The sequence below is a fragment of the Carassius carassius genome, chromosome 11, assembly GCF_963082965.1.
Source record: "Carassius carassius chromosome 11, fCarCar2.1, whole genome shotgun sequence".
NCBI classification, from domain to species: domain Eukaryota; kingdom Metazoa; phylum Chordata; class Actinopteri; order Cypriniformes; family Cyprinidae; genus Carassius; species Carassius carassius.
Window position 1 is genome coordinate 20,442,038 of NC_081765.1, and position 13,678 is coordinate 20,455,715.

The 13,678-nt window shown below is 37.4% G+C and overlaps 1 protein-coding gene across 2 annotated transcripts in view; it reads left to right on the forward strand.

Annotated features, from left to right (window-relative positions):
• Nucleotides 1-294: 294 nt before the first annotated feature.
• Nucleotides 295-13,678, forward strand: part of LOC132152982 (RING finger protein 17-like) — a 33,159-nt gene continuing 19,775 nt past the window's right edge. Inside the window, exons 1-7 of one of the 2 annotated variants that reach the window (XM_059562041.1) lie at nt 295-414; nt 629-744; nt 3,191-3,288; nt 4,878-4,965; nt 5,087-5,167; nt 5,407-5,510; nt 5,626-5,794. In XM_059562041.1, coding sequence (XP_059418024.1) covers nt 360-414; nt 629-744; nt 3,191-3,288; nt 4,878-4,965; nt 5,087-5,167; nt 5,407-5,510; nt 5,626-5,794 — 711 coding nt within the window. In that variant the 5' untranslated portion in view covers nt 295-359. The remainder of the gene's footprint in view (nt 415-628; nt 745-3,190; nt 3,289-4,877; nt 4,966-5,086; nt 5,168-5,406; nt 5,511-5,625; nt 5,795-13,678) is intronic. The other variant, XM_059562039.1, reaches the window with a different exon arrangement.

The following is a 13,678-nucleotide window of genomic DNA, read 5'->3' on the forward strand; positions in this document are numbered from 1 at the left end:
GAGTTTAAATAGAAACACCTGATAACTACGAGCAAACTTTGAATTTCTATTTAGAATAAAGTTTAAATGTATTTTTCAGGAAATACGAAGTGATGTGGCTCAATGTAAAATTAAAGTAAAAATATAAAACATTCCAACAAAAAATAAAAAAAGGAAAAACAAAAATATTCACTTGACACGAAAAGGACAACGCCTGAGAAATCGCCACTCAATTAAAAAAATGGAAGAAAGTCATGCGAATGTAAAGAGGGCTCTGATTGGACAAAAAGTCCAGTGACGGCAAATTCTGATTGGACGATTGGCAAGCGAGCTCATCAGTTAAGGAAACAGTCACAGAGTAACGTTATTTCTTGTGGAAAATGTCGGAGTCTGCGGTTGCTTGTAAAATCTGCGGCTCATCTTACACATTACCTGGTAACAAACAGCACAACTTTAGCTTTTTATTTAATTAAACTAAAGTGTAATTTACGTTAATACACTTTTTCATTCTATGTAGTCATACACGAGCACGTTTGGCAACACGTGACTGAAAGAATGTTCCAGAAAAGCGTTAGAGTCACTGTGTAGAAAAGCTAATGCTAATATTGTCAGTTTTACTAACGTTAATCCAGTGTTTTTCTTCCTCCAGAAGATGAAGCTGTGGGGAATCTCCCTCATGTGCTGTTGTGCGGTCATATTTGCTGCAGCACTTGCATGCGCGCGCTCGAGTCCCCGCAAAACGTCATCACGTGTCCGGAATGTCAGGTGATTTATGTGTAAAACTACATTATCAGTGAATTACGACTTACATTTCAGTTTGTTCCTCGCCCGAAGTTATCATATGTCTGCAGAAGACGTACGGACCACTTGTGTTTATGGCGGTATCGTCTTCAGGGCCCTGGTCACTGTATCCTTTTATCGTTTGTGAAAGAGCAATGAAGGTCTCTGAACACTGAGTCCTAAATTTCGTAGTGTCAAGAGGAAAATGAGACACAAAAGACCATAAAATGCAGATGAGCTGAAGGCCACTGTCAAAGAAATCTGGGCTTCATACCACCTCAGCAGTGCCACAAACTGATCACCTCCAGTGGTGGAGGAAGTACTTAAGTTTAGTACTTAAGTAAAAGTACAACTACCCTGCAAAATATATACTTAAGTAAAAGTATAATTACTACATCAACATCTTACTTAAGTAAAAGTCATAAGTACATACTTTTAAATTTACTTTAAAGTATTTTTTTAAGTAAAAGTACAATCAGTTGTCTCAATGTCTGGGCTGTTCAATTGTAACAATCACAAACAATATCTATTGTGTACTGGAAAGAGTTGTTGTGCAATACTGACACTGTAAAAATCTGGTTATTTACTTATTACTCATTAAATAATAATTAAGCTAAGCCAATTATGACATACAATTTATTTTATTTTTACTATACTATTAAGAGCAGTAAAAAAAACCTCAGAAGTACACAGGTGAGTGTTATTCTGAACACTTTTGTATGACCAGTTTATTCTGCTCAACAACAATTGCTTTAGTCCTTTACCTTGGCCTGCATGGGGAAAACGTAGCTAAAACTGCATTTGAGGCTTATACTCCATTGATTACAGAAAATCCAAAAGCATTAGGCTAATAATGTATAACACATTAGAATGAGAAAAAAATAAGCACCAAACAAAATTTGACAAGGGTGAGTGCTTCTCTTAAAACATGCAAGCAATATTGCTATTTAGAACTCTGATCAACCTAACATTAACAGGACAAAAAAACAGAACCTATGTGAAAAACAATGAAGTCAATATAAAGGCAGATGTTACAATTGATGAGCAGAAGAAACTTCTGTCAAAAGCATTAAAAATAGTAATGTGTCCAAACTTTTGGCCTGTACTGTGTATATATATATATATATATATATATATATATATATATATGTTTGCAAATTCTAAAAAATGTCATGATATTGACGAAAAACAACTGTCATAGTGCAAAATTTTTCACAATCGAATCAAACCAAGATATAGTTTTGCCTGCTTGCTTACTTGTGAATGTCAACTAAATACCCAATGTTGAATGGTAAAGAAGCTAGGGGCCGACGCCGTATAAAAAGTTTGAACATTTTTTCATCGAGTCAAAACAAACAGCTATTTTAGCCAACTACGAATGTACAGATATAGCAGTAGTTTGCTCATCTCCAAAAATGTAACGTACTAGCAAGCTATCGTCCCTGCTGTGCTAATAACCAGCTAAAAAAGTTGCCCTGTTAGGGTACCACTAACTTACGTCAAACAAATATTATACTGGTGTGATATTTTTGTTATGTTGACATCCGTTTTTCTATAACAGTCATAGCACCATGTCATAGCAAGTTTGTAACTTAAATATTAATAACTAGCATTGCATGTCTTACCTCTATATGTTTCTTCAAATTTGAAGGGGAGTTTTTTAAACGCCAACAGTTCTTTGCGTTGAGGTAGGCACTTGACACATTGAAAACGCCAGGAGTCATTCTTTGAACCTTTAAATTCAAATAACTTGCTTAAATAAGGCCAGGGATGTCTCTCAGAATCAGAGCTGCAGGGCACAGGCTCAAGCTCAGTCGACGTTGTTGGCTCTTCGTCCATGTTTGATATTTGGTGTCCACCGTGTCCTTTTCTTCGATTTACATCAGTTCCGCTTGTGTTGTTTCAAAACGCGCGCTGAGCGCGTGAGTTCTTTGACCAATCAGATCTCCGATCTGTTTCAACGTGCATTGGCCAGCAACGCCAAAACGTCAGTCGACCAAAATTTTTTTTATGCAAGATTCGGAAGGATGTAACGACACGCATTTTAATAATTGAGGCAGTAATTAAAGCAAAAGGATCCCCTACCAAGTATTGAGTACATGTACAATAAATGAACATACTTTCCAGAAGGCCAACAATTCACTAAAATTTTTATTTTTTTATTATAATTTTTTTATTGGTCTTGCACCAATTGAATCAACACAAAACAACATTTCTGAGGAAAAATACAAGAAAAGGAAATTTTACTTAACCTTTTTATTTTATTTTTTTTCATGTTAAAGAAACCACTAAAGTTAGTCTCACCGGAGTAAATTCCCCAATACAAGCACGGTTTTGCAATCCTATTAATGTTTATAAACTTCTCTAGTGCAATGGGATTTTTTTTTCAGATTGGTATTTATGATGATGTCTTTTGTTTGTTTTGATATAGATGGACACCAGAATTGGTGAGGAAGGAGTTGATGGTTTAGAGGTGGACAGCAGAATCATTGGCCTCATCTATACGGCACGAATGAACACAAAGAAAGGGTATTCAGCAAATTAAAGCGTTTTAGTCCTAAAGTCTTTGTAAAGCAATGTAAAATTTGTGTTCTGAGTCACACCTCAGATGTTAACCCCTCACCTAAATTTAAATGGAAAAAAAAGTAAATAAAATAAGGTATCATATTTTGACAAAATAAGCAAACACTTACAAACACGCATGGCCACTGTATGCACTAAATGTGTGTTCACACCGCCAGCGTTGAGAGCGTCAAAGTGGCCGGAAGTCATTAATTTTCAATGTGAGCCGGTATCGAGGAGCAGCTTGGCTGTTGAGAGCATCGAGGAGAGTTGAAATCAGGGCAACTTTATGGTAATGAGCTATGATGCGGTTCGGCGGCAACCAATCAGAACGTAGAAGTCCACTGCTTGAGAGGATTCCAGAGAACACAGCTCCGACCATTAGTTCCCAAGCACAATATAGGAATGGTTTATTATTGCTGTGGCAGGTTTGCAATAATCTATGATGTGTCCCTGTTTGTGTACAGGGACTTAAAAAATAAAATAAAAATTATACGTGGACAAAGGTTCATGTTCCTGGTGAGTTGCTGATGTGCAGTAACGATATAGGAATAATAATCTAATGATATAATAAATAATAGTACAGTAGGTCCAGTTTACTTTTAAACAAATTTCCTTGATTATACTTACATTAAGTAATGTTTATACTTGATTAGATTTACTTATGTAACATTTTCAGTGCTGGACTTTTACTTGCATCAAGAGTATTTTTACAGTGATTTATGCATTATTAGGTAAAGGCTCTTAATACTTCGTCCACAACAATATTTAATGAGGTTAACTTATAACGTACCCTCATTGTGGTGAGTATGCACAAATTTAACAAGCTTGTTTGCTTTGCGGCCGCTTTAAATACAAGATAAGCATTCGATCTACATCAGAGTGCTCACGAATCTTTCTGCAGCATTGTGAGCAGGGTGGCCAGAGTGATTTTTGACGCTCTCGACGGTGGCGGTGTGAACGCACAGTAACTCGCAGGAAAGCTGCCATCTCTCAACTGTCAAACACCACTTAACCTAAATTGATGCTCCCTCTAGCAGCTTATTTGGATTTCCACTTATATTGATCTCTAGTTATTAGTCGTGTTAGACTTCAAGCTGCAAAAGAGAGATGAAGTATGACATTGAAGTACCGTGAAAGCTTTAAGAGAGCAGACAAACCCTGCATGCTACTTTGATGTCAAACACTGTTCGATCTGTGCAGTGCCACTTTAAGCCAAAAACGCCAGTTTTATGGGTGGGGCCATGCTCAGTGGCTCCTGTACATCATCGAGACATAATTTCAGTCCTGCCTAAAAAATCCGGAACACAAAAATGGTGAACTTCACAATTAAGTACTACACAGTTCACAGTCTTTTGTAATGTGTTTTCAGCAATACATTTCTAACATTTATAATGTGTTAAGAAACAGTTATCTGCATTGAATCAGTATGTGTGTGTGTGCATTTTTTTTTTCTTCCAAATATAAACATGAGACGAATTTTATAATCATCTTTTTGATTAAACATTAGTTCAATATTAAGTAAGTTAAAATTGCAATTGCAAAACAACTTTCAGCAGGCACTCTGGAGACAGCTGGAAATCTCACAGGTTGAAGAGCCCACCCTCATCGGCAGCCATCCACACACAGGAGAATGCTGAAGGGGTACAGACACTTTCCACTTATATGACTCAACTGTATTATGTAGTCTCATTGTTTAAGATCAGGCTCCCTTAATATTCTTAGCACAAGATTAGAGCTCAGTTATTTATGTGTGTTTGTTTAGAGGCCAGATGTTGTTAAAGTTCTGGATGAAGCTCTTGGAAAAGCAACAGAAAACCTCAATCAACTGGATAAAATCCACAAGGTAAAATTAGAAACTGTATAAAATCTTGTTTGAAGTGTTATGTAGAAATTTGTGTTATATAGGAGTCAGTTGCCTGTGCAACAGTCAGTTTTCTGGGTAGAATTTTTGTTAGAAGATATGTTGTGAGGAAACATTGTTTTGTTTTTTTAATGAAAAATTACAAGGACATGTTCAGAAAAATGATGGGCAGAGAAATTGTTTATATTAAAAACTGACAAATTTCAAATTTAAATTTCAAGACTCTTTCCGGTGGGATTCGTGCTCAACTGAGGGAAGAGAGAACTCGAATAATCAGAGAAATTGATGAGGCTGTGGACAAATCAAAGATCATTCTGCTGAAAAGGTACGTGGACAGAATCTTTTGAGAACTTTTAGAGTTGGAACATTCTGTTGTGTTTTGATAGTCACGGATAATCTTCAGACTTGGCAATTAATGTTTCTTGTTGTGAAATTTGTAGGCGGAGTATGTTGATGTCAAAATTGAGTGATGTGGATCTTCTCTTCTCGGATGGTCAGAAGGAATGTAAGCGGATAGAAGAGAGGATAAAGGAGCTGCAAACAGCCATCCAGAAAGCTCGACATGTCCGTCAGGTTCCTTCTCTGGAGACCTATTGCAACCTAGACAAGGTAATTCTGTTCTAGATGCTAGGGATGCAACAATTCAGTTAGCACATGGTTCAGTACTTACATACCGTACATACCGGTTTTTAACCACTGTTTTCGGTTCAGTTCTGATGGCTTGGCACATCAGAGTGATTCTGCTATTTTAAATTCAGTTTTTAAAACAAATTGGCAATAGAAAAAACTCCTGTACACTTCTGTACACTGGAGGAAGATACGGATTATCATATGTCTACTTAATTTATTTTGAGAGATGTATTAATTTTCATATTTTTACCCAAAATAGGATGGATTGTCCATTATGGAGCACTATAAACACTAGTGGTCGACCGATATGTATTTTTCCCTTGCCGATATTACAGGGTTCCCACGGGTCCTTAAAGAAATCAGTTTAGTTGTATTAAATTTAAAGGGTTAGTTCGCCCAATTTGCAAAATTATGTCATTTATAACGTACCCTCATGTTGTTCCAAACCCGTAAGACCTCAGTTTATTTTTGGAACACAGTTTAAGATATTTTAGATTTAGTCCGAGAGCTCTTAGTCCCTCCATTGAAACTGTTTGTACGGTATACTGTCCATGTCCAGAAAGGTAAGAAAAACATCATCAAAGTAGTCCATGTGACATCAGAGGGTCCGTTAGAATTTTTTGAAGCATTGAAAGTACATTTTGGTCCAAAAATAGCAACAACTACGACTTTATTCAGCATTGTCTTCACTTCCGTGTCTGTTGTAAGACAGTTCAAAACAAAGCAGTTTGTCATATCCGGTTCGCGAACGAATCATTCGATGTAACCGGATCTTTTTGAACCAGTTCACCAAATCGAACTGAATCGTTTTAAACGGTTCGCATCTCCAATATGCATTAATCCGCAAATGACTTAAGCTGTTAACTTTTTTAATGTGGCTGACACTTCCTCTGTGTTCAAACAAACCAATATCCCGGAGTAATTCATTTACTCAAACAGTAAACTGACTGAACTGCTGTGAAAAGGAAACTGAAGATGAACACCGAGCCGAGCCAGATAATGACTCATTCATAATGACATCTTCAAGCGACTCCCCTTCACCTTTACCAGTGAATATGTTCCTATTCGTTTTGTTCATATTACATTTTGAGTTGTATATACACATTATTTGAATTAAATTAATTTGACAGACAGCATTCTGTCAACATCATTGGTCAACATCAGACAGCTGATGTTGACCAAGCTAGCGCCAACCAACGTAACCAGAGCTGCCAACTCTCAAGCATTCACCGTGAGACACACGCAATTGACTCTTTTCACACACTTTCACGCCACACATCAATTTTCTCACGTACAGAAAAACCACGAAGCAAAGAGGACACGGAGACCAACAGACTAAGTTAGACAGAGCAGGTTAGTTATGATATAAAAAAATGGGTAAGTTATAGCTAATGTTAGCTAATTATCAAACGCAGCTACGGTTAGCCATCGCTAACATTAGCACGTTTATCGAACAGCATTCGATACATTTCTATGTTATAACTTCCCGAAAAAAGTACACAAACATATAAAGCAAACTTCTAGCGAAATACTAACAGCATCTAACTTACCAATCCAAAAGAAATGTTGCAAGTTCGGTGTCGAACCTCATTTCTTTCAGGTCCATCAGTTGTCTCCAGCGATTGAAAGCAGTGCCGATGTTTACTCTGGTTCGGCTCCTTTTCTTATCGGATTGTTTCCCTGTAGCGCGGTTGTTTCCCTGTAGCGGGTGGTGGTCTTTTGCCAAGGGCTTCAGTCATCCTTCCGCTCTCTTCCCTAAACTGAAATGAAGTAGTGGGCTGTACTTTCCACACGTTTTACATCAGGTATAAGTACGCCCACAAGCCGTGCGAGTTATTCGTGTATTGCAGGTTGGCTGGTGGTTATGTTGCCCGCATACCGCCTCCCATGGCCGAAACTGGTATTACGACACCTGTCGGGCCGGGGCTAGTAATGCTAATGCTAATTAAGGTTGATATCTCTGCAGCACTATAACTTGACATTTTTTAATGACATCATCGCCCTTATTTCTTCTCATTCTTTTGATGCGTGTAGGTCATTTTTTGGATATTTATACCTCAATTTTTGCACATGGCACCTTTAAAAAAAAAAATACATTTAGCAGTTTGGCTTTCCTAAGGGTCTATGTAACCTGTTCTGAAATGGTTCTACAAACCCGATTCCAAAAAAGTTGGGACACTGTACAAATTGTGAATAAAAACAGAATGCAATAATGTGGAAGTTTAAAATTTCAATATTTTATTCAGAATACAACATAGATGATATATCAATTGTTTAAACTGAGAAAATGTATCATTTTAAGGGAAAATAAGTTGATTTTAAATTTCATGGCATCAACACATCTCAAAAAAGTTGGGACAAGGCCATATTTACCACTGTGTTGCATCCCCTCTTCTTTTTATAACAGTCTGCAAACGTCTGAGGAATGAGGAGACAAGTTGCTCAAGTTTAGGAATAATAATGTTGTCCCATTCTTGTCTAATACGGGCTTCTAGTTGCTCAACTGTCTTATGTCTTCTTTGTCGCATCTTCCTCTTTATGATGTGCCAAATGTTTTCTATGGGTGAAAGATCTGGACTGCAGGCTGGCCATTTCAGTACCTGGATCCTTCTTCTACGCAGCCATGGTGTTGTAATTGATGCAGTGTGTGGTCTGGCATTGTCATGTTGGAAAATGCAAGGTCTTCCCTGAAAGAGACGACGTCTGGATGGGAGCATATGTTGTTCTAGAACTTGGATATACCTTTCAGCATTGATTGTGCCTGTCCAGATGTGTAAGCTGCCCATGCCACACACACTCATGCAACCCCATACCATCAGAGATGCAGGCTTCTGAACTGAGCGCTGATAACAACTTGGGTTGTCCTTGTCCTCTTCAGTCCGGATGACATGGCGTCCCGGTTTTCCAAAAAGAACTTCAAATTTTGTTTCGTCTGACCACAGAACAGTTTTCCACTTTCCCACAGTCCATTTTAAATGAGCCTTGACCCAGAGAAAATGCCTGCGCTTCTGGATCATGTTTAGATATGGCTTCTTTTTTGACGTATAGAGTTTTAGCCGGCAACGGTGAATGGCACGGTGGATTTTGTTCACCGACAATGTTTTCTGTAAGTATTCCTGAGCCCATGTTGTGATTTCCGTTATAGTATCATTCCTGTATGTGATGCAGTGCTGTCTAAGAGCTTGAAGATTATGGGCATCCAGTATGGTTTTCCGGCCTTGACCCTTACTCCCAGAGATTGTTCCAGATTCTCTGAATCTTTGGATGATATTATGCACTGTAGATGATGATAACTCAGGGATCCAAACTGCGACTAAAACGGTCGCATTTGCGACCATAAATATTAAAATGCGAGTGAAGTTTTTGCTGAGGTCGCCACTGGCGACTAGGCCTGTGTATTTACATGCTATCTCTTAAAAAATTGCATGTAATGCCTTTTTTCCTGATTGTTTTGCATTCACATCTTTTGTTATGTTCGCATATTGAGAGAATGCGCATCGAAGTTTTAGTGGGAAAAAGAGTTTTAAACAGTCCTCATCTGCTGCGCAGCAGCGCTGACACACACCTGATAAACGCGCAAGAGAGAGAAATGATGGAGACTTGAAGAGAAAGTGCAGAAAAACAGCCTCTATTTCGTTCATAACTTGAACAAACTACAACAGGTAAAGCTGTCATCTGTGTGGATCTAGGCAATATCGTTAACAGTTCTCGTTTATAATCATAACGCTTCTTCTTAACATGATCTTAGTCCATGCTGTGTTCTAGGGCTGCAACTAACGATTATTTTGATAATCGATTAATCTGTCGATTATTTTTTCGATTAATCGGTTTATGTACTTATATTTTCGTTTTTCCCATTTTTTCCCCAAGTAAATTATTAATAAATGGTCTTTATCCTTCAGCATAGATTTTTAAGAGATTTTAACCATTTTGCACTGTCATATCCTAATCAAAAATATACCTGGAGTTGTTTTATTGTGTTAGTAATCCTTTGTCGAACTCTTCTGCAATCAGAACACTGACCCATACTCTAGCAAATTTCACAAGGAGATTTCAAATAATGTTTTCACCATGGCAGTCCTTAGAGCTCCTAAAGTAGTTTAACATCCCGAACAAAGCTTATTAAGGAATCTTTCAAAACATATTTTCACGAAGAATAAGGATAAAACAGAATAAAATTGCAGTGCATTGTATTTTATTATTTACTGGGAAACAGCTTTATAGCTTTTGCTGTGAAATTGTAAACAATCCTTCGAATAAAGTGCTAATGGCATGAAACCTGAATGGAACTCACAATTTAAAGTAAAATCCATCAGAAGGTTGTCCAGAAAAAAAAATTGGACACACACAAAAAACCTGCTGTGTGAAAAAGAGCAGTGAATACTTAGAAAAAAAGTGCATTTCAAATATCTACATTTACCTCTCTCATTCAGTCATAATTAGGCTGCACGACTGAATTTTGAACTGGTAAACGACAAACTGATCACAGAACATGTTTGTAAAGCTTTAAATGTTAACTGTTAAAAAGCAATGTTATCAGCTTTTACGACTAAACATTTGCAAACAACATTGTACTGGAGAATCTGCACAAATAAAAGTCTTAGGGGCCGTTCACATATCGTGCCTAAAAACGCGTGGAAAACGCTAGGCGCGCCGCTTTCTCCTTTCCAAAGCGATTGTGCAGAAGCGCCCCTGAGGCGTCTGCCTTTGCTAAGCAACCATGACGTGCTCTCTCCTTGAAGACGCGGAAATTTCAGCAAAGGATAAATGGATTTGCAGCTCAAAAAATCGCTTGCAGTAGCTCTGCTACTAAATTTATTTCAAAATGGAAATCCATATACAACTATGATCAGCTGTTCCTTTCATCTTGACTGAGCTTTTAACGTTGTTACGGGAAAGGATGAAGCGGATTGGTTAGTTCTTGTCACATGACCCGCGATGCGCTTGCAGCATTCTGAAAAGTTGAGATGTTTTTAACTCGATGCGGCGCGGTGTTGGAAATAATGAACTTGAGCGCGCAAAAGACGCGATATGTGAACGTCCCCTTAAACAGTTCAGTAGTGCAGAGTTTACAGGTTACTCTTCTTTTTTGAAGGCTCAAAGTAAAGTACTCCCAGTCTCCCACATCCCGCTAAATGCTGCAGAGACGCTGTTCGGGAAGCACGTGACATAAAACGAGGCCAGCTATTGGCTATTCGCTACTTCTGGTGTACTGGCTGAGTAAAACCTCCGGTGGCTCATTACTGCCACACTTTGGTCACCGCAGATTTGAAATATGCACGAAATGAGCCGCTTACGGCAAATAAAAGTTATTTAGCAACGAATCGATGACTAAATTAGTTGACAACTATTTTAATAATCGATTTTTATCGATTAAATCGATTCGTTGTTTCAGCTCTACTGTGTTCTGTTAATGCATGAACTTCATTATTTGAAGTGCACTTGCCGTCCAGTAATCGCAAAAAGCTTTGTGCTTTGTTACCTTTTAATTTACAAAGTATCAGCTTTAAAATGATTCCAAATTCATAACAAAATTCAAACAATAAATACAGTTTTGGTGCTCTTTAAGGGGCCTTTCACATATCGCGCCTAAAAACGCGTGCAAAACGCTAGGCGCGCCGCTTTCTGATTTTTTTCCAAAAGCCTTCGGGCTTTTGCAACCATGACCTGCTCTCTCCATGAAGACACGTAAATTTCAGCAAAGGATAAATGAATTTGCAGCACTAAAAATCGCTTGCAGTAGCTCTGCTACTAAATTTATTTAAAAATGGCTATCCATATACAGCTATGATCAGCTGTTCCTTCATCTTGGCTGAGCTTTCAACGTTGGTACTGGAAAGGATGAAGCTGATTGGTTGGTTCTTGTCACATGACCTGCGGTGCGCTTGCGGGATTCTGAAAAGTTGAGATGTTTTTAACTCGATGCGGTGCGGACGCGCCTGGAAAAAAACGAGCGCGTTGCTTCCATTATGAGCACGCACGCACACCGCGCGCCTACATTTGAAATATGGAACTTGAGCGCGCAAAAGACGGGACATGTGAACGGCCCCTAATGCGACAGGCACGATTGCGAGTAGTGCCTCAGTTCAAGCAGCACGTGAACCTATCATACCTTGCTCTTTACTACTAGAGTACATAATGAACATGAATTAACATCAAAAGGTAGGCTATTTTATAAGAGATTCTATAGTAAAACACTTTCAAACTGCGGAAAACGTGTAAAGCTTGTAAACATTGCAACGTAATATTAACCTCAGTAACCTTTCGGTGTCCATAAGCTCATCAGTCAGCTAGAAAAATAACTATAAAGAGGAGCATTTTGCTATATTTATGAGCTATTGAAATTTAATATTTTTTTCTTAACCTGTTGTCTACATGATTCAACTCCTCCTATAAAATTTAATTTTACTAATTAAGAAAAACAGACTGAAAGTGTGAAAGACATGCACTCTTAGAAATAAAGGAGCTTAAAAGGTTCTTCACAGAACAATTTTGGTTCCACAAAGAACCATTCAGTCAAAGGCTCTTTGAAGAACAATCTCTTTCTGACCTTTTCATAATCTGTTATTGTCTTCAAATGTTAAAGGTTCTTTATGAAACCATTTAGACAGGAAAAAAAGGTTCTTCTATGGTATCATGAAGCACCTTTATTTTTAAGAGAGTATGACAACATTTACAGGATGCATTGAGGACGACCCCAAACTATACTCAGGGGCCAAGTGATGCTTATGGTCCATGATATTGGTACAGATTTTGTGTAATAAACAACGCATGACTATGTTTCAAGTTGGAAAAGACATTTAGCTCCCACTTTAAGTGAACCTTCATTCCCAGGTCATCTACAAGATGGATTAAAATGCTGATTAAGTCAAGAAAAGATGAGATATAAACACGTCAGTATGATTAAAAAGTTAAAATGTAAAATAAATAATTTAAATAAAACGCATAAAACATGTTTATTCTGTGGCACCTAAAAAAAATCATTTGGCACCTACGTTTTTTTCTTATAGGAGCCAATGGCTCCTTACTCGATTTTTTTTGTTTGGAGCCCTGTAACTTCAAACTCTTTGCAGTTTTTCTCTGAGAAACTCCTTTCTGGTACTGCTCCACTATTTTCCGCCGCAGCATTGGGGGAATTGGTAATCCTCTGGCCATCTTGACTTCTAAGAGACACTGCCACTCTGAGAGGCTCTTTTTATACCCAATCATGTTCCCAATTGACCTAATAAGTTGCAAATTGGTCCTCCAGCTGTTCCTTATATGTACATTTAACTTTTCCGTCCTCTTATTGCTACCTGTCCAAACTTTTTTGGAATGTGTAGCTCTCATGAAATCCAAAATGAGCCCATATTTGGCATGAAATTTCATAATGTTTCACATTCAACATTTGATATGTTATCTTTATTCTATTGGGAATAAAATATAAGTTTATTAGATTTTTTTTAATTATTTCATTCCTTTTTTACTCACAATTTGTACAGTGTTTTTGGAATCGGGTTTGTATTATAATTTATATATCGCAATATGGATTTTAGGCCATCCCTAGTACAAATTACTTATTTCTCGAAAATTTTTGTATTAAGTTTTTTTAATTTAAATATTTACCTCATGAAACATGGGCTGCGATTTTTTTTTTTTTTTTTTTTTTTTTTTCTTAAGAAGTATCCATTTCTCAATTGTACACATACATAAGTCTGTTTCATCGTTATTTTCAAAACATATTTTATTATTTTACACAGTAAAAAATACATGACTAATTTTAATATCTGTTTAATCTGATAATTAATGCAAAAGAATAACAATATACATGGCTGCTCATAGACAAATAATGATTTATGCTGCAGATCTTTCACAAAACAAATA